This window comes from Mobula hypostoma, chromosome 1, assembly GCF_963921235.1.
Source record: "Mobula hypostoma chromosome 1, sMobHyp1.1, whole genome shotgun sequence".
Taxonomy (NCBI): domain Eukaryota; kingdom Metazoa; phylum Chordata; class Chondrichthyes; order Myliobatiformes; family Myliobatidae; genus Mobula; species Mobula hypostoma.
In genome coordinates this window covers 25,922,146-25,944,280 of record NC_086097.1, presented here as the reverse complement: position 1 = coordinate 25,944,280, position 22,135 = coordinate 25,922,146, and the positions used below count along the sequence as shown (strand labels likewise).

General features: G+C 39.9%; 1 protein-coding gene across 2 annotated transcripts in view; it reads left to right on the top strand.

Annotated features, from left to right (window-relative positions):
• gtf2a1 (general transcription factor IIA, 1) overlaps nt 1–22,135 on the top strand; it is a 59,370-nt gene that overhangs the window by 25,758 nt on the left and 11,477 nt on the right. The window contains exons 2-8 of one of the 2 annotated variants that reach the window (XM_063044867.1): nt 2,569–2,670; nt 8,167–8,371; nt 15,725–15,807; nt 17,598–17,688; nt 18,656–18,804; nt 19,328–19,432; nt 20,977–21,225. In XM_063044867.1, coding sequence (XP_062900937.1) covers nt 2,569–2,670; nt 8,167–8,371; nt 15,725–15,807; nt 17,598–17,688; nt 18,656–18,804; nt 19,328–19,432; nt 20,977–21,225 — 984 coding nt within the window. The remainder of the gene's footprint in view (nt 1–2,568; nt 2,671–8,166; nt 8,372–15,724; nt 15,808–17,597; nt 17,689–18,655; nt 18,805–19,327; nt 19,433–20,976; nt 21,226–22,135) is intronic. The other variant, XM_063044874.1, reaches the window with a different exon arrangement.

The following is a 22,135-nucleotide window of genomic DNA, read 5'->3' as shown; positions in this document are numbered from 1 at the left end:
AAGATGTGACGTAGGATCAGAAGATGTAGAATCCTTGTGGGTAGAGTATTGTGAGCAGTTTTGGGCTCCTTACCTCATTAAAAATGTGATAGTATTGGAACGGGTCCAGTAGAGGTTCATGAGAATGATTCTGGGAATGAAAGGGTTATCATATGAGCAGTGTTTGATGGCTCTGGGCCTCTACTTCCTGGAGTTTTAGAAGAATGAGGGTAATTTCATTGAAACCTATCGAATATCAAAAAGCCCAGATAGTGAATGTTCCATATAGTGGGTGAGTCTAGGAGCAAAGGACACAACCTCATAATAGAGGGATGTCTCTTTAGAACAGATGAGGAATTTCTTTAGCCAGGGGGTGGTGAATCTATAGAATTCATTGCCACAGATGGCTGTGGGTATATTTAAAGCAGAGGTAAGGATGTCAAAAGTTACGGGGAAAAGGTGGGAGAATGGGATTGAGAGAGGTAATAATTCAGCGATGATGGAATGTTGTAGCATACTCAATGGGCTGAATGTCCTGAATTTTCTCCTATGTCTTTTTGTCTTGTCGTCACCTCTTCAGGACTCTTTCTGGCTCAGCGTGGGCATAAAAGTACATTGTACAATTACTGCTATTTTTTTTCAATCTATTTAATTGAAATTAACAATGAACCCCATTCATCTGATTTTCTTCCCCATATCAATGGCATTCTTTGTTTATGGTTAACACTTCAACACCCTTTCAGCTGTTGGCTGCCTGGAGGATCACGATGTATCCATAAATTCAGAAGTTCAAAGTAAATTTGTTATCAATACATCTTGAATAGGTTACATGGTTGGTACAACATTGTGGGCCGAAGGGCCTATAAAATGCCTATGTTCAATGTTTCATCAAGGTACATATGTCAGCATATAAAATCCAGAGGTGCATTTTCTTGCAGGCACACTCAGTAAATCCATAAACCATGATAGAATCAATGAAAGACTTCACCCATCAGGGTGGACAATATGGAGTTCCTAGAAAAGCTTTCTGGTTTTGTAGTAAGTCGGTAGAAATCATCTCCATCCCTGGACAATTGCAGCAGCTGAGCATGAATCAAGGATCAGTGCAAAACTCAGTGCAGGATAGTGACCCCATCATGAATGTAAACAGACATAGAATCTCAAGAAGGACTGATGGAAATCTTTAGTAACACATAAAATGTTGGAAGAACTTGAGTAGCATTTTGAAGGACGACTGCCTGGGAAGGCATGATTTTAAGGTGATTGAAGGATGTCAGAGGGTTTTTTTAATGGAGAGAGTGGTGGGTGCGTGGAACGTACTGCCAAGGGTGGTGATGAAGACAGGTGTATTAGAGACATATAAGGGACTTGAGAGACTTACAAGAAAATGGAGGACAGTTTGGAATGGAAGCATTAGATTGACTTTAGAGTAATCCGTGGGTCAGGCAACATCAAAGGCGAACATTGAACAGTACAGCACAACATTGTGGGCTGAAGGCACTGTGATGTACTGTTCAATGTTCGCATTGATGTTGCCTGACCCTCTGAGTTGCTCCAGCATTTTTAATTGACAGCAGAGAATGGCATTGAGGGAAGCAAATCTCAAGAGAGTTCAGGATAATTTAAAATGTTACTCTCAATAGCTTTCTGATGTATCAAGCTAATAAAACAAATAAACTACCTAATAACCTAGGATTCTAAATAATTTATTCACAATGTATCCATATACAGCATGACAGCCACATTAATTTTCATTTTATGTGAAGAGTTTGAGTGGTAGATGTGCAGTTGTGGGACGTGGGCAAACATTAGTACTTGCTGTAAGTCAAATAGATCAATTATAGTTGGCTTAAAGACGATGGTGCTGTTACATTTAGATGTAGTAACTCTGAGATGTGGTTGGATAGATAAATCGGCGCTCTGCTCTATTTGTAGATACAGTACTATTCTGTAAGTCCTATTGGAAATGTCTTAGTATATGTAGAGATTAGCTTTGAATGAAACTGCTTCACCTCTAGTTGTTTAAATGGTCTGTTAATAATCATGAATCCAGCCATACTCTCAAAGCACTGTCATTTTATAGATACCATAGAGATGGGTGCTTTACAGGGAATCATATACCTAACATCTTCAGGGAAAAACTGACAAAAGGTGTTGTCAATGGCTATCTGTTGGTGATGAAGACTTCAGTACAGAATGCTAACTTATACTGCATCTAGGAACACCAAAAAGCTCATTGATAATATAAATACTACACTGTCCTGGTGGCTTTTGAATGCTTAAGAAACCAACTAGTGAAGGATATTTTCTTTCAATTTTGAAATTTGCTGAGAAAGATGAATTTTCAAAGGTCCTTGGAGATGGAGGCTATGCAAAGTTTTCCTTTTATTACTAAGTGTTTGTTTATCTTTGTATGGCTGGTTCATCTGTTAATAATTCACTCCACTGCTCTGTGGCAAATCCTGTTATCTTGAAAAACATACGGTACATATTTTAGAAAAACATGCAATTAATTTCAGTAGCACTGTAATATCCATAACCAAAAAATGAACTCTTTAATCTCTTGTTTATTTTGCTTTGTTTCTTTAGCCTAAACTCTACAGATCAGTGATTGAAGACGTAATTAATGATGTGCGGGAACAGTTCCTCGATGAAGGAGTGGATGAGCAAGTTCTAATAGAATTAAAGACGGTAGGTTTTTTATTTAAAAAAACAATGCGTGTTTCAGAGTAAAACTAGATAGAAAAGTGAACATGCTATGAAAGTTTAACCTGATTTGCATTTTGGTGATAATCAGTTCTCTCATCTTGGCAGCGTTATTTTGACATTGCAGCTTTGGCTAATTAAACGCAAGAATTACATGAAATTGATGCTCTGATTTGAATTTTTTATTGGTCAGGTAGGAAATTCTTTGCAAAGCAATTCAAGTTTACCTTCCATAATTCTAAATGAGTGATTGATTTAGCCATCAATAATGCAATTTTCTTGCAATTATGTTTGTTTTTTTTCTTTTTGGATTCTACAAGATTTTAAGTGATATTCTTTTCTGCTATAATGTAATTTAGGTTCACAATTATATATCAGGATACAAACAAGAAAAAAGTGTCAGCAATATTATTTCACTTCCACTGCAATAATTACAAAGCCTGTGCAATTATTCGGGTTTATTTGGTTGCAACAGTATTGTGGCTCCATTGAGGATTGTAAGAACATCTATTGGTTTAGCAACAAACTCAGCTGAGGTTTGTTCTTCCTAGTATAAACATCGGTGGGGATCTTTCCATTAATAAGTAGGCAAGTGGTAATAAAAATAACTTGAAATTTAAGAAGTCATAAAATTAGGTTTCACTCCTAGTCCCATGGGTGCTCACTTTTTTTTCTGGCATTACTTAATACCTTTGCCGGCTGGTGGCGTAGTGGCATCAGTGCCAGACTTCGGAGCGCAGGCTCCCGAGTTCAAATCCAGCCGACTCCCTTACACGCTTCCCATCCGTGCTGGGTTGAGCGTCGAGCTAGCAACTCGGCCTCATAAAAATAAAGCCTGCTTAAAAAAACGCTGTCACGACGGCATCCCGATGACTCCATTCGGAGTTAAAGGCTTTCTTCTTCTTCTTCTTCACTTAATACCTTGCAATGACTTTTTAATCTCAGCCGAATTGTAACATGATTAAGAAAATGATTTCATGTTCAGGTCTTTGCTCATCTATGTAGAGTAATGGAAGGAGCTTTTGGGTGCTTGCCCACAGGCATTTCTCAGCCATGGCAAATGGTGAATAAAAGGGACACGTAAGGACTGTTCTCTCCTCTGGTTTGCTCTTTCATCACAGGCAACACATGTTTCTCCTTCATTGTAGTCCCATGCATGACAGGAGTTGCAATTTTAACTTCCTCACTCCTCATTCCCTGTGGGGGAAACAGCAGTTTACTTGTATTGCTTTCAATTTAGTATATATTGGATTGGTTGCTTATAGTTTAGGCTATGCTCCATTGGAGGGACCAAATGCAGATTGAGTAACCCCAAGCTTCAAAACACTTTTCACTTTAGTTCTTGGCTTCATTATGTCTCTCTGGCCTTGATTCCTTTGCTGTACCAGTTCAACATAATGCCAAAGAGCAGCCTTTTGACCAGGCACATTACAGTCTCCTGAATATAGCTTCTAATTCAAAACTTTAGGTGATTACTCTGATCCTGCTACTTCCACTAGCACTTTTTATTATGCTGACTTTTTATTTCTTGTCTGCATGACCCCTCAGCATTACACCTATCTGAGCATCTATTCTTTCTTTCTCTCCCCCTTCTTTTGCTTAAAACTTCTTTATTCTAACTTGCAGTTCTGATGAGAACGTTGACCTAAACTGTTAACTGTGTTTCTCCACAGATGTTGCCTGATCTGTTGATGCTTTCGTCTTACTAGTTGATGTTCTTCCCCCAGAAGATTTGGTAGCTTTATTAGACCTGTGTCATTTCCATTAACCTTTCACGAGTCAACATGTTTAGGATTTTTGATGTGGCTCTTGAAAAATAGCATTGCAGTGTTTTTTTTTGTGTGCCGTACTTTGCCAGAGCCTCGGCGACCACTTTTTCAAGTGGTTGTCTTGGAAGAAAGATTCTGTGAGTGGTCCCCCACATCCTTCTCACAGCGCAGTTTTTTTTACGAGGCTGAGTTGCGAACTTGATGTTCAACCTGGCACGGATGGAAAGCGCGCCCAGGAGCCGCCGGAATGGATTTGAACTCGGGAACCTTTGCTCCGGAGTCCGGCGCTGATGTCACTGCGCCACCAGCTGGCTTTGCAGTGTAGTCTAACTCAAATTATGGCCACTGGTATTTCTAATCTTGCTGTGGTCAATCTCAACAGTAGTATTTAAATGTCAGTAATTTATTTTTGTCAAGGCTAGATATGTTATTAGGGACAACCTGCTTGCAATTATGGGAATACAGTTGTGGCATAGATGATGCAAATGAAATGTTTTTCCATTTTCTGAATAGAATATGCCACTGTTATAACTTGAAGTGCACTACACAACACTATTTCCATTTCCCACAGAAGTTATACCACAACCTTTACAAATGAGATTGCCATATTGGCAGAGGGCATGCCTGCTTTTATACCTACCCAGACTTGTACAGTGCTTGGAACCAGATTCTCTGGATGAAAGCCAATCCATTGACTGTTTTTCATGCAGAGGGCCACAAATTACTTGTGATACTGTTCTCCTAGTCTGGTTTACACCTTCACAATTTGATAGAGAAAAAAGAAAATGGATCGAAGTAGGAATTTTGATATAAATCATGCTCTGTAATATATTACATTGGTGTACATCTGATAGATGACATATGGCTGACTGTGGATAGATGTAACACGGGACAGACGTAAGATATAATACAAGGTGTCAAAGGTTACAAAGCAAAGGCAGGATAATAGGTTTGAGTGGGATAATGAATCAGCCAGGATGGAATGGAGGATCAGATTTGATGGGCCGAATGACCTAATTCTGCTCTATGTCTTATGATTTGCTGTTCACACCAGAGAAGGACTCAAAAAGGCAGCACCCAATCATTAAGGACCCTCATCAGCCAGAACATGCCCTCTTCTCATTGCTACCATCCAGGTGGCAGTGCAAGAGCCTAAAGACACACTCAGCGTTTCAGGAACAGCTTCTTGCCCTCCACCATCACATTTCTAAGTTGGCAATGACCCCATGAAAACACTTTTTTTTTTGCTCTCTTTTTGCACTATTTATTTGATTTCTTCCTATAAATATTGTAATTTATAGATTTTTTTATGTATTGCAATGTACTGCTGCCACAGAACAACAAATTTCATGACGTGCCCAGTGATATTAAACCTGATTCTGATTCTTATTGATGTTGAGGTTGTTGATGAGCTAGCCTTCATTTGTGTTCTGAAGTGCACTGTAATTGGTATCCATATACTCAGATTTCCATTGTATTGATTTTAATTTAGTATATATTGATTTGGCTGCTTGTAATTTACCCTATGCTGCATTGGAGAAATGCACAATGGTCAGCCAATGGGACTGCCAGACTACATAATTTCTGATTTCCTTTTCTGTTGTAATGTAAAGATTGAGTATGAAGCCCTGTGATCTATCCTAGTTATCCACCTCAAAACGCATGAACCCAGACTAACAGGGAGAATATGTTTTCTAAGCTCATAGTTCTGAAAAATAGTCAATTAAATGTTAACCTTTAAAAATGGATTCCGTATGAAGTGTTTAACATATCCCTTTGAATCTCCAAACAGGAAGTCATAATCTTTGAATAGGGTCTTTCTTCCTTAGAATTCTCTGTTGTCAGGAAATGATTATGGTACTGGTATTATTTAAGACACCATTTCCTGTGATGGTATTGAGATTGCTGACCATGAAGTTCAAAACTCAAACAAAGACATTAAGCCCTATCCAGTATAGGTAGCTCCAGGTATCCTCACTAAAGGGAGTTTATACTGTAACTACCCAATCTTCAAAGTCTGGTTCACTTCCCTGTTTAACTTCCATAACGAGTTTAGCTGCCAATACTCACCATTTGAGCTGGATTCCCCCTCCCTACCAAGAAGATACTTCCAACTAACAAAGAAGTTTAAAACACAGTTCATTTATTTTCAGTGATACAGGTTTAAATTCAAACCACATTCTTAAAACATTCAGAGAATTTTTATTTTGTATAAGATTTCCAAATTACAAATCACATCTAAAACAAAAGATTTGTAAATCAGAAGTACATTTTTAAAAATATTTGTTTTTGCACTATTTTTAATCTATTCAATGTGCATATATATATATACCTTAATTGATTTACTTGATTATTTATTTTCCTTCGATATTATTATGTATTGCATTGTACTGCTGCTGCTAAGTTAACAAATTTCACAACACATGCCGGTGTAAATAAACCTGATTCTGATTATACGGTAAGTAGACACACCATCAAGCCGTAGTCGAATCAGTCGTCTGTCGTAGAAATTGAAGGCAGAGAAATAAATTCTAATTCTCTCCATGTTTCTGTCATGCTACTTGATGTTCTGTACCCCATTCCTAATAAGCCTGAACTGTGTTCTTGATTTATACAGTTTCTTTGCCACTTGTGTGATTTTACATACGTGATCTTTTTTGCAGATACCTATTAACACAAGTGGTGTAAAAACTTTTGGAGGCAGCGTTCCCAAGCACCCACAATTAATGTTGTGATGTTGACTCTGAGTATATAAACCTTCCAACTTTTTAATAGATCAGCTATTGATATGCTAGATGATAATATCCTTCTAGTTTGCAGGCTTCCTTATACTAAACAACTTAGTCAGTGTGTCTGCTTGAAACAAGCCCAATTAAATATATCATCTTGTCTTATACTGTACCTCTTCAAAAGTCAGTCCAGGTGCTGTGAACCAACACCTTGCCCTATAAAAAGTGCTTGTTTGCAAAGCTGTGTTTTTTTTAAACTTCAAACTGATTACTGCTTGCCATTTACATTAAGAATTGAAGATTGGCTCCAGTTTATGATTGGATGCTAAACAAAGAACATTAGTTGGAAGTTCAGCTTATTCAAAAACACTGATCTTTAGAAGTGTCATCTGCTATGTTTACAAAGCTAAGTTCGGCAAAAAGCAAGGCCACACTCTGGCCCAGGATAGTGAATATCTATCACATTCTTCTCCCTGTATTTATAGCCCATCCATCTTCAGATCTATTGCAAAGTATATAATGTTCATTATTATCTCATCTTCCCAATGGCACTGATTAAGAGTATTTTAAACTATTCATTCACCCCTGTCTGGATCCTTCTCTTTGCCATCTCTGCCCTTATCACATTTCTTTTCAAGTGTTTTACTGTGGCCTTAAGTTTCTTACAATTATATCAGCTAAACTGAATTTAACAAAGCTTCACATTGTAACTTGAAACTGCTATAATAAAATATGAACACTGACGGTATCTGAAGGACCTGCTTTGTAAAATTATACTATTTGTTTCCAGAAACTGCCACAGAATTCTGCTTGGGTCAAACATGGCAGTGATATTTTAAAATCTAGTAGAAAATTTGGACAAAGTTTAAAAGTGACTTTCAACCGATTTAGTTATTTATTGTAAAATGTATCTTTCCCTATTGACTTTTTTTCCCCTCTAAGACTTCCATGTTATCTTTTCCTTTTTATTTCAATCATTTCAGCTATGGGAGAGCAAGCTGATGCAGTCGAAGGCTGTGGATGGATTCCACTCAGAGGAACAACAGATTTTAATTCAGGCACAGCAGCAACAGCAGCAGCAGCATCACCACCAGCAGCAGCAGCAGCAACAACAGCAGCAGCAACAGCAGCATCAGGCCCAACAGCAACAACAGACACCGCAAGTGCTCACCATCCCTGCTAATTCAGGTAAGTTACACTGGCTCAACGCACAAGATGCCGGAGGAACTCAGTGGGTCAGGCAGTATTTACAGAAGGAAGTAGATAGTTACTGTTTTGGGTCAAGAACTTTCATCTGGACTTACACGATTTAAAAATTTATTTAATAGAGGACTTTGCAAATTAAGAGTTTAGGAGTAATACATACACAAAATGCTGGAGGAACTCAGCAGGTCAGGCAGCTCCCATGGAGAGCAATAAACAGTTGACATTTTGGGCCCAGATCTTCATCGTTCTGATAACAGGTCTTGGACTGAAATATCAACTGTTCATTCCGCTATAAATGCAGTCTGACCTGCTGAATTCCTTAGGCAGTTTGTGTATGTGTTATTCTGGATTTCCAATACCTGCAGTTTTTCTTGTTTGATATTTTGGGATATGCTACAGTGTATAAATATAGAGGGTGCACGAGATGGACTTTTATTAAAGTTAGAAGGCAAGGTCTCATTTTCTCCATCAGGCCATCTGTGACTTTGCTGGTATTTTTACCAGCTCTAGTTCAGAAGATTATTGGTTCACATTTCATTTCATGGACCTGAACGGCTAATCCGGACTCACTTCCTATGCATAGTTTTGGAGTCGTAGAAAAGTACAGCACAGAAACAGGCTCTTTGGTCCATCTAGTTCATGCCGAAACCATTTAAACTGCCTGCTCCCATCGACCTGCACCAGGGCCACAGGCCTCCATACTCCATCATTCATGTACCTATCCAAACTTCACTTAAGTGTTGAAATCAAACTCGCATGTACCACTTGTGCTGGCAGCTCGTTCCGCATTCTCACCGCTCTCTTAAGTGGAGAAGTTTTCCCTTGTGTTCCCCTTAAACTTTTCACCTTTTACCCTTAATCTGTAACATCTGGTTGTAGTTCCACCCTATGTCAGTGGAAAAAGCTAATCTTCTGTACTCAGTACTTTGATTTATGAAGGCCAATGTGCCAACAGCTTTCTTTATGACCCTATCAACCTGTGACACCACTTTCAACAAATTATGGACCTGTATTCCCAGGTCTCTTTGTTCTACCACACTCCTCAGTGCCCTACTGTCCACTATGTAAGACCTACCCTGGTTGGTCCTACTGAAATGCAACACCTGGCACTTGTCTGCACTAAATTCCAGCCCATTTTTCCAGCTGGTCTATAATAGTTTTCCTTGCTGTCAACTGCACCCCCAATTTTGATGTCATCTGCAAATTTGCTAATCTAGATAAACACATTATCATCCAGATCATTGACGTAGATGCCAAACAACAAAAGACCCATTACAATCTCTGGTACTCCACTGGTCACAGGCCTCCAGTCAGAGAGGTAACCAGCTACTATCACTTGGTACTATGGGCTTCTCCCACAAAGCCAATGTCTAATCCAGTTTACTACCTCATTTTGAATGCCAAGCGACTGAACCTTCCTGACCAACCTCCCATACGGGACCTTGTCAAATGCCTAGCTAAAGACCATGTAGACAACATCTACTGCCTTGCTTTCATCCACTTTCCTGGTAACTCCTCGAAAAACTCTTTAAGATTGGTTAAACGTGACCTACCATGCACAAAGCCATGCTGACTATCCTTAATCAGTCCATGTCTATCCAAATACTTGTATATCCTGAGTTCTGTATTACTGCTTGAAATATTAAATGAAGGCCCTGCCTGCCACCTTATTTGGTTTTGAAATTCCCATGACACTATTTAGAAAAGGGGAAAAGTTCTTGGTAGTCTGCTAAAGGATAAATATCGACCAATATCTCATAAACAAATTGCTCATTATTGCTCAGCCATTCTGCGACATTGTTGCAGATATCTTGACTCTTTGTCACAACCAGAAGAACTTCAGTGAATGCTAAGGTGGTTTGGAAGATAATGAGGTCATAAAAGGTGTTTGCTTACATACAAGATTATCTCCATATAACCATATAACAACTACAGCACAGAAACAGGCCATCTCGGCCTGTCTAGTCTGTGCCGAACCCTTACTCTCACCTAGTCCCACCGACCTGCACTCAGCCCATAACCCTCCATTCCTTTCCTGTCCATATAGCTGTTCAATTTAACTTTAAAGGACAACATCAAACCTGCCTCAACCACTTCTGCTGGAAGCTCGTTCCACACAACTACCACTCTCTGAGTAAAGAAGTTACCCCTAAACTTTTGCCCTTTAACTCTCAACTCATGTCCTCTTGTTTGAATCTCCCCCACTCTCAATGGAAAAAGCCTATCCATGTCAACTCTATCTATCCCCCTCATAATTTTAAATACCTCTATCAAGTCCCCCCTCAGCCTTCTACATTCCAAAGAATAAAGACCCAACTTGTTCAACCTTTCTCTGTAACTTAGGTGATGAAACCCAGGTAACATTCTAGTAGATCTTCTTTGTACTCTCTCTATTTTGTTGACATATTTCCTATAATTCGGTGACCAAAACTGTACACAATACTCCAAATTTGGCCTCACCAATGCCTTGTACAATTTCAACATTACATCCCAGCTCCTATATCAATGCTCTGATTTATAAAGGCCAGCATACCAAAAGCTTTCTTCACCACACTATCCACATAAGATTCCACCTTCAGGGAACTATGCAACATTATTCCTAGATCCCTCTGTTCTACTGCATTCTTCAGTGCCCTACCATTTACCATGTATGTCCTATTTTGATTAGTCCTACCAAAATGTAGCACCTCACATTTACCAGCATTAAACTCCATCTGCCATCTTTCAGCCCACTCTTCTAACTGGCGTAAATCTCTCTGCAAGCTTTGAAAACCTACTTCATTATCCACAACTCCACTTATCTTAGTATCATCTGCATACTTACTCATCCAATTTACCACCCCATCATCCAGATCATTAATGTATATGAGAAATAACAGTGGACTCAGTACAGATCTCTGAGGCACACCACTAGTCACCGGCCTCCAATCTGACAAACAGTTATCCACCACCACTCTCTGACGTCTCCCATCCAGCCACTGCTGAATCCATTTTACTACTTCAATATTAATACCTAACGATTGAACCTTCCTAACCAACCTTCCATGTGGGACCTTGTCAAAGGCCTTACTGAAGTCCATATAAACAACATCCCCTGCTTTACCCTCGTCAACTTTCCTAGTAACCTCTTCAAAAAATTCAATAAGATTTGTCAAACATGACATTCCATGCATAAATCCATGTTGACTGTTCCCAATCAGACCCTGTCTATCCAGATAATTATATATACCATCTCTAAGAATACTTTCCATCAATTTACCCACCACTGACGTCAAACTCACAGGCCGATAATTGCTAGGTTTAGTCTTAGAACCCTTTTTAAACAATGGAGCCACATGAGCAATACGCCAATCCTCCGGCACCATCCCCGTTTCTAATGACATTTGAAATATTTCTGTCAGAGCCCCTGCTATTTCCACACTAACTTCCCTCAAGGTCCTAGGGAATATCCTGTCAGGACCCGGAGACTTATCCACCTTTATATTCCTTAAAAGCTCCAGTACCTCCTCTTCTTTAATCATCATAGTTTCCATAACTTCCCTACCTGTTTCCCTCATCTTACACAATTCAATATCCTTCTCCTTAGTGAATACCGAAGAAAAGAAATTGTTCAGAATCTCCCTCATCTCTTTTGGCTCCACACATAGCTGTCCACTCTGATTCTCTGAGGGACCAATTTTATCCCTCACTATCCTTTTGCTATTAATATAATGGTAGAAACCCTTGGGATTTATTTTCACATTATTTGCCTCACATCTACTTTTAGCTTTTCTAATTTCTTTCTTAAGATTCTTTTTACATTCTTTATATTCCTCGAGCACCTCATTTACTCCATGCTGCCTATATTTATTGTAGATATCTCTCTTTTTCCGAACCAAGTTTCCAATATCCCTTGAAAACCATGGCTCTCTCAAACTTTTAACCTTTCCTTTCAAACTAACAGGAACATAAAGATTTTGTACTCTCAAAATTTCACCTTTAAATGACCTCCATTTCTCTATTACATTCTTCCCATAAAACAAATGGTTCCAATCCACTCCTTCTAAATCCTTTCGCATCTCCTCAAAGTTAGCCTTTCTTCAATCAAAAATCTCAACCCTGGGTCCAGACTTATCCTTCTCCATAATTATATTGAAACTAATAGCATTGTGATCACTGGACCCAAAGTGCTCCCCAACACAAACCTCCGTCACCTGACCTATCTCATTCCCTAACAGGAGATCCAACACTACCCCTTCTCTAGTTGGTACCTCTATGTATTGCAGCAAATAACTATCCTGCACAAATTTTACAAACTCCAAACCATCCAGCCCTTTTACAGTATGGGCTTCTCAGTCTATGTGTGGAAAATTAAAATCTCCCACAATCACAACCTTGTGCTTACTACAAGTATCTGCTAATCTATCCTGCCAGAGCACCGCTGTAATATTTTCTCTGACAAGCAATGCAACACCTCCCCCCCCCTTGTCCCTCTGATTCTATCACACCTGATGCAATTAATTCCAGGAATATTTAGTTGCCAATCACACCCCTCCTGGAACCATGTTTCACTAATAGCTACCACATCATACTTCCAGGTATCAATCCATGCTTTAAGCTCATCCACCTTTCTTATAATGCTCCTAGCATTAAAATAAATGCATTTAAGAAATTTTTCATCTCTTATTCTCTGTTTATCACTAACAGTGCAAACAACTTTACAATTTTCTTTTTCTTCCTTCTTCCCTACATCTGTTCCTACACTCTGGTTCCCTCCCCCCCTCCTATCTAGTTAAATCCACCGAAGCACCTCTAGCAAACCTACCTGCAAGAATATTTGTTCCCCTCCAGTTTAGATGTAGACCGTCCCGCTGGAACAGGTTCCACCTTCCCTGGAAAAACTATAAATCTGAGGCCCTCCCTCGTGCACCATGTCTTCAGCCACATGTTTATTTGCGCTATCTTACTATTTCTAAACCCGCCTGCACGTGGCACTGGTAGCAATCCTGAGATTGCTGTCCTGGAGGTCCTGTTCTTTAACTTGGTGCCTAACTCCCTAAACTCACCCTTCAGGACCTCCTCACTCTTCCTACCCACGTCATTGGTCCCTACATGGACCACGACATCCGGCTGCTCACCCTCCCTCTTGAGAATACCGAGAACTCGATCCGAGATATCGTGGACCTTGGCACCAGGGAGGCAGCGGACCATCTGGGATTCTCGATCTCTTCCACAGAACCTCTTATCTGCCCCCCTAACTATCGAATCCCCTATCACTACTGATCTCCTCTTTTCCCTCCTTCCCTTCTGAGTTGAAGGTCCCATCTCGGTGCCAGAGACGCAACCACTGCAACTTGTCCCTGTCATCTCGTACTGCATCTGAATAATTTTAAAAGATTATGCATGTCTTGGGCCCAGACCCCTCATCAGGATAGCCCCGAGGAAAGGTCTCAACCGAAATGTTGACTGTCTGTTCCTCTCCATAGATGCTGCCTGACTTGCTGAGCTTCTCCAGCATTTTGTGTTTGCCTCTCAAGATTTTCATCATCTGCAGAAACTCTTGTGTTTACTGTATGTGTCTCTGCAGGTTCTCATAGGTTTATGACATAAATGATAAATTATTTTAATGAAATATAGTAATTTTAAATGAAAATATTTTCTCTTGTTCCTTACGGGAACTAGCCTCTTCCCAGACTAAACTACTGGTAATGGTTATCCTTATTATTAAAAAAAAATACCACAGTCCTAGCTCAATATCATTGCCATCCTTTAGCTTAGGCATGAAGGTAACTTTAACCCACCTGGTAATTTTGGATGTAGTGGGTAGAAGTAATTTTTTTTTGCCAATTAGAAGGCATAATCCTTTCTGTTGATCCTCTTTTTGAGAGTAATATCTCAGGGTAGCCAAAGATCCAGTGAACAAACTGCTCCTTGTAATCTGTAGACTGCTGTGCTGCTTGAGAAGGAGAGGAGAAAAGTAATTGTAAAATGTTCTGTTACCATTTTCTGGGATAGCCTCAATTACCTTCCATAATCATTAATAAACTGTTCATGGACAAGGCGGTTACTTCAGTGACACAATATTTTGACTAAGTTCCAGCTGTTGCTGCTGCCAGTGTAGTATGTGGGACTTTGGAAAAAAAAAATGGGATCACCAGTACAACTCAGCTGTGGAGATTATTCATACTTACAAGTATAGTGTTGGTGCGTGGCCAAGTGGTTAAGGCGTTGATCTAGTGATCTGAAGGTCGCTAGTTCGAGCCTCAGCTGAGGCAGCGTGTTGTGTCCTTGAGCAAGGCACTTAACCACATGATGCTCTGTGACGACACCAGTGCCAAGCTGTATCGGCCCTAGTGCCCTTCCCTTGGACAACATCGGTGGCGTGGAGAGGGGAGACTTGCAGCATGGGCAACTGCTGTTCTTCCATACAACCTTGCCCAGGCCTGCGCCCTGGAAACCTTCCAAGGCACAAATCTATGGTCTCATGAGACTAATGGATGCTTTTAAAAAAAAATCAAGTACGGTGGATGCTGGCATCAGTCAATTTGGGCAACTACGGATTTGGGGTAGCGTTTAAAGAACAAAAACTAATTGAGAAAATTGCCAAGATTCCCTTTGTTTATTTGGGACACTATGCTGCTTAATTTGGACAGGATACTGGCCGATCAGTTTTTAACTAGCATCATTCACATGCTCTTGTATGGCCGTTAGACACTACATCGTACATGGAGTGAACATTTGTAAAATATCGTCATTTGCATGTGTTTGTGTTCAAAAAGCAGTGATTTTTGTCACTGATGATTGGTGACAAATAAACAGTAAGACAATTCAGAATTGTTTTGCTCACTACGGTTTCAAGCATTCAGGCTTGGAGATGCCAGAAATGGCTGGGAGTGAAAATAAAACAATTACACTACTTCAAGTAGGAACTGTGAAGACTTTGAAGGTATTGATAATTATCTTGTATGTTACAATAAGACAAGATTTGGAGGATGCAAAAATCAATCGCATTGTATGAAGGCAGTATATTTTCTGTGTTACGTGTTTGCTCTGATTTTCATTTAGTCAATCATTGTAAATACCTCCGATAACTATTGGGAACTAATACAGTTTTATAGTGTGGTAGTAGCTTTGGTGGTATTCTAATTTATTCAGTATTTCATTTAAATACTTAATTTGTTACTTAGTTAAATTGTAGTATATCTGTTTTATACCTTTCTAACTATTTCCATGCAACTTCGGCTTAATGGGACAGCTGTTTAATTTGGCCAAATTGTACTGGCCCTGATGTGTCCCAATTAACTGGAATCCACTGCACTAATTGCAGTATTTCACTTTGCACAATTTATCCCATAGTTTTCTCATCTTCTCATCAATCAGGACCGCAGGTTATTATGCAAGATGGGAAACTAATACAGCACATGAATCCAACTGGCATGGTAAGAATATTCTTTTGTTTGTTCCTTGGCAGCTTTATTGATCATCTCTAATCCTGAAGGGGTTTGGGTTTTAGTGAGACAATTCCCACAAGACCTGATGGGGGAGGATTACTGACAGGATATTTTATAGTCATTCATGTGCTTGTTGATTACTTAAGTTTCTCAGAGCTTCTTTCTTTATGGGAATTGACTCGTTTTTACTGCGGCCTTTGAGTAATTCTGTGAAAGTGTAAAGCTGCCCATCAGTGCCTCTGTTTCACTGATTTTTGCATTCTCGTGCCAGAATGCTGTCGTCTTCACAACTCGGGCATTATTTAGTTTGGCATGCTCGTTTGGTTATGGCCACATGAGGGCACATGGCCCTAGTTGTCTACCTTTTAAAGTTGCATTAGCTTTTTACTATAAAATTATAATCAGCCAATTTTTCTAATTGGCTCTTGGGAGAATAAAGGCTAAGAGAGTTGATTTCAACTTTGTTTAATATCTGCAGAGTGTATCCTGGTGACTTCTTTCAAATGAGTCCCAGTACTGCTCAAAAATCACCATTACTCTTGATTTAAAAACTTCTGCATTTTGGGAAACATCTTTTTATAGAAGAACTACAGATTTGAAGTTTTCTCCCTTTTGCTGAATGAAATCCATTGGCTTTTCAGTATTGCTGTTAAATTTGTAAGGAATTCAAATTTTTTGTTTTGTTTTAGGGGAACCCTTTTTGATTCTGTATCCCTAATGCACTGATAATCACCCTGTTGGCTGCAGTTATGTCCTATCATCTGACTGCACGCTAGCTTTGCCTTTTTACCATTCATCCTAATCTGAGTCCCTTCATTCCAGTTCCCACCCCCCTGCCAAATTAGTTTAAGCCCTCCCTAACACCTCTAGCAAACCTGTCTGCGAGAATATTAGTCCCCCTCAGGTTCAAGTGCAACCCATCCCTTTTATACAGGTCATACCTCACCCAGAAGAGATCCCAATGATCCAAGTACCTGAAACCCTGTCCCTGCACCAGTTCCTCAGCTGCATATTTGTCTGCCAAATCATCCTATTTCTACCCTCGCAGGCGCATGGCACAAGTCATCATATCCCTTCTTTGTAGAAGTCAGCTTCTTGGACCTCCAGAAGTGGTCCACAGCGGGGGTGATTGATAAATTTGTGCCCTAAGGTAGAAGGAGTTGAGTTATTAACACCAAACTTTCTGCATAATCACTCAGAGTTGAACTGCACGTGCATGTAATGAGAGCTGTATAACCCATCTCCTTCTACCTTAGGCCACGAACTTATCAATCACCCCTGCTGTGGACCTCTTCTACAAAGAAGAGATCCATATGCTCCATGACCGCTGGACTAAGTGTGTACATGTTGGAGGGGACAATGTTGAAAAATAAACGTGCTAGGTTTTCTAAAATTGACTCCTTCTACCTTAGGCCACAAACTTATCAATCACCCCTCGTAAAGGCAGTTACTTGCTGGACCCAGGATAGATCCTCTGAAATGATAATACCGAAGAATTTAAAGTTACTGACATCTCCACCTCTGATTCCCTGATGATGACTGGCTCATGGACCTCTGGTTTCCTCCTCTAATAGTCAATAATCAGCTCTTTGGTCTTGCTGACATTTGTTGCATAATTCTGCAAAAGTCTACAACTTTACAAAATGCCTGTTTCACCATAGTGCAAATGTGTATGTCACCACAATCCAGCCTGATTTGTTTCTGCACCGTGTCTAAAGGGACCTCTTCTTTTGATTACTTTTGTCAGTCAAATAAAATTCTTGTAATTTCTTTTGCAGAGCGCAGCTGCTGCTGCAGCAACGCTGGCATTACCTGCTGGTGTTCCAGCTCCATACCAGCTTTCTAATGGACCAATACTTACAAATACAGGTAACAGCAGGTCCAAGCACGAGGCTTTTGTTTATGTTGAAGTTTACTTTTTCCAATACAGAAAAGGACGCCATGTTTTCAGGAGAGTGACGCGACCAGAATGTATCAGTGATCTGGAAATAGAACTAATTGTGGCACTAATTACCTTTTGGTCATTAGAAAAATGATGGAGAGTATCCTCAGTAGTGCAAGCACATTTAACTCTAGTCTAAAGTTTGGTTCTACCAGTAGCATTGGCATACAGATTCCCATGGCGCTACAGCACAGAAACAGGGCCTCTAGCCCATCTAGTCTATGCTGTGCTATTATTCTGCCTAGTCCTAATAACCTGGATCTGAACATAACCTCCATAACCCACCCATCCATGTTTTTAATCATATTCCCTTAAATGCTTAAATTGAACCCACATTCACTACTTTCACTGGCAGCTCATTCCACACGCTCACCATCCTCTTGAGTTGCGATGTGTTGCCATTATCATAAGCAGCACCACAGATGGCTAGTTTATGCCATCACTACCTTGTTTGATGACTGCTTGAGAACTAAACTTGTGCTTTTATTTTGAACTGTCATCCTACATTTTGTAAATGTGCCTTGCAACTTAAATAAGATTTTAATCCATCTAACCCTCAGCAGTACTTTGTGTGGAAGGTGAGATGTGATGGAATAGGTCTGGACCAGGGCCTGAATATTATTACTTTGCAGTTAGCCTTTGTGCTGAAGCACTTGCAACACACCTGGAATAAACTGCTGGAGAAAGACGAGGAGAAGCACTTTGAAAAGGTGTAGAAGTTTGTAAAGATGAGGGGAAAGGAAGTAGGACTAATTTGGATAGTTTTTTTGGAAGTCGAGATAGAGACAGTAAGGTCTACATTTGGCTCTATGGTCCTATGATAGGGATTGAAAGTGGAGAGTCATAACTAAATTCCTTGGTATAACCTGTATATTGATATTTGTTTCTCCCCAGGGCAACTGCTGCAGTTTGTACGAACCCCCAATGGGGCTCATTACTTTATCCAGCCTCACCAGCAAGTTGTACTGGCCCAGTCAGTTACTCAGCAACAGGTCATTCAACAGATGCAGTCTGGCAGTGTGCAGGCACCTGTCATACAGCAGGTTCGTATAGCTGATTAGTTCCCTAGCAGACAAAGTTATCAATCCATGTTAGCAAAGAACTGGATAATTTTATTTGGTGGTTTTGAATGAAGCATAAATTCCTGTCATTGATTTTAGTTATGCTGTGATTCTTTTTGATCTTTGTAATTTTTAATGCTATTTGTAAGTGTATAATATGTAAGGGGAGTTATGTATTTTGCCTCAATTTATGTAATGCTATATGTTAATCAGAATCGGATTCATTATCATTGACTTGTATGACATGAAATTTGTTGTTCTGCTGCAACAGTACAGTGCAATGAAATAAAATTACTATAAATTCCAAAAGTATGTCATGAAAATAAGGGAGTAACAAGGTTCTGGAATTGTGGATTGATCTACCTTATTTATAGTTTCAGTCAGATATACTTCAGATTAATAAAAATATAATGCTGTTTTACCTTTTTAGCAAGATAAGGCTTCTAATTTGCATTATTATTAAGACAAGGGATTGGAAAGTCTGATCTAATCTCTCTCTATATAGATGCTTGCTCCACTGCCACCTGGAACCATCCCTCAACAGACTGGAGTGATTATCCAGCCCCAGCAGATCCTGGTTGCAGGGAATAAAGTTCCTTCAAATACACAGGTATACCTTTCATTAAAAGCTTAGATGAGCAGTATACTCATTGGGAGTTTCCTGCTATCACAGAAGCCAATCTTCAGCAAATTCAACTTGCTTCATGCAATATCAAGAAATGGCTGGGATACAGTAAAGACTCTGGAACAATATCCCTGCTATAGTACTAAAGCCCTGTCCCTCAGAATTACCTGTACCTCTAGCCCAATTAATTTCAGTTCAGTTACAGTGTTGGCGTGTACCTGGCAATATGAAAAATCACCCAGCCATACCCTGATCACATGAAGCAGAACAAATTAATTCTGTCTAATTACCTCTTAGTCATCTAAAAAATAACCTTGCTGATGCTACCAAGTGGCACTCGCTCTCCAATAATGTGCTCACCAATGCCCAGTTTGGTTTACGGTTGAACAACTTTGCTTCATACTTCATCGTGGTTTCTGTTCAAACATGGCCATGGACTAGAGATATGAATTCCATAGATAACATTCAGGCTTATGCTGATAAAGTAACAAAGTTATCGTCACGCCACGGGCAATGATATTCTCCAAGAGAGCGTCTAGCCACCTACTTTTAATATTCATTGGTATTACTGTCAAAGAGGTTAGAAACTGAAATGGAACAGTTAACCAAATACTGCGGCTGCAAAAGCATGCCAAAGCCTTGAAATCCATGCTGATTTACTCACCTTCTGACACCAAAAGCCTTAAAACATTAATTGGCTGGGAAGAAAAGTTTATGAATGGAAGTTAAGTGCGACTTTGAAGTTTTTTGAAGTTTATCTGCAAAGTAGACACAGGAGAGCCAGTGTGTTCTGTGTGCCACATGAGGGTTTATTATAACAGAACCGGAGCTCAGGCTTATTATCACTGACATGTGTCTTGAAATTTGCTGTGAGGCAGCAGTGCAATGTATAACACGTACTATAAATTATAATTTAAAAATATATATTATCCTTGCTGATCTCCTCCCTGATGGGAGCATGGCCTGTGTGGTGAAGTTCCTTAATGGTGGATGCCACCTTTTAATCCATTTGTTAGGCCATAAGACATAAGAGCAGAATTACACAGTTTGGCCAATTGAATTTGCTCTTCCATTCCAGCAAGGTTTATTTATTATCCCTCTCAGCCCTTCTCCCTGTAACCTTTGACACCCTTGTCAATCAAGAACCTATCAACCTCTGCTTTAAATATACCCAGTGACTTGCCCTCCATGGTCATCTGTGGCAATGAATTCTACGGATTCACCATCTCTGGCTAAAGAAATTACCCCTCATTTCTATTTAAAAGGAATGTCTTTGTATTCTGAGGCTGTGCCCTCTGGTCGTAGACTCTCCCATTATTGGAAACATTCACTCCTTGTCTTCTCTATCTAGACGTTTCAATATTTGATAGGTGTCAATGAGATTCCCCGGCATTCTTCCAATCTCTAGCAAGTAGCGACCCAGAGCTCCTCATATATTTACTCTTCGTTGAACCAAAAAAAATTCGTTAAACCATTTATAATAATAATGACTGAAAAGTAAACGACTGTTTTAATAATGAACTTTATAGGTAATGCAAGCGACCACTGTTACGGCAACGCCTTCAGCACAGGTTGCTCAGACCAACAGCTCTGCCCCAGTACAACAACAGCAGCAGCAACAACAGCCGCAGCAGCAACAGCCACCTTTAGTCATGCAAGTAGATGGGTCCGGGGACACCTCCTCTGAGGAAGATGAGGATGATGAAGAGGATGAGTATGATGATGAGGAAGAAGAGAAAGACAAGGAAGAGGTTGGAGAGGATGGACAAGTTGAAGAGGTAATGTTTTGTCATGTTTATAACCTGAATCTAGAAGTTACATTATTAGGTCCCATTAGAGCATAAGATGCAGTGACCCTGCAATGTAGCACTGAAGGAATAGTGTCGATTTTTTTCCAAATTCTGGTAATTTCTCCAATCTCTAGCCCTTCTTTCTCTCCATTTCCATTCCCCATTTCAGCTTCCCTCTTATTCTGTCTCATCATCTCTTTCTAGTGCACCTCCTCCTTCCCTTTCTCCTATGATATCAGATTACTACTTCAACCCTTTACCCTTTTCACCTATCATCTCCCAGCTTCTCACTTCATCCCACCTCCCACCCATCTACCTTCCCCTTCACTTATCACCCTCCTCTTCCCCTGCCCCACACCTTATTCTGGCTTCTTTCCCCCCCCCCCTTCCAGTCTTGATGAAGGGTTTCCTCCTGAAACATCAATTATTTATTCCACCCCCTCGTACATTTTGCTTGACATGCTGACTTCCTCCAGCATTTAGTGTGTTGTTCTTGATTTCCAGCATCTGCAGAATCTTTTGTGTTTAGAAATAAAAATGCCTTGTTTTGGTTGAGAAAACAAAAAGAGGTGCAGAATGTATCTCTGGAGAATGTAAAATATTCCACTATTTCAATAAAGGATAGGGGACTTGATGTACTAGCCAATATTTAATCCTTAATCGACAGTGATCAGTTCCCACCGCTTTCTCTAAGGAGTTTATATGTTCTCCTTGTGACTGCATAGGTTTCCTCTGGGTGCTTCAGTTTCCTCCCACCTTCCAAAGGTGTACTGGTTAGTAAGTCGTGGGCACGTTATGTTGACGCCAGAAACATGGCGACACTTGCAGGCTGTCCCCAGCACATCCACGGACTTCATTGGGCATTGATGCAAAAACACATTGTTTGTATTTTTGGTAC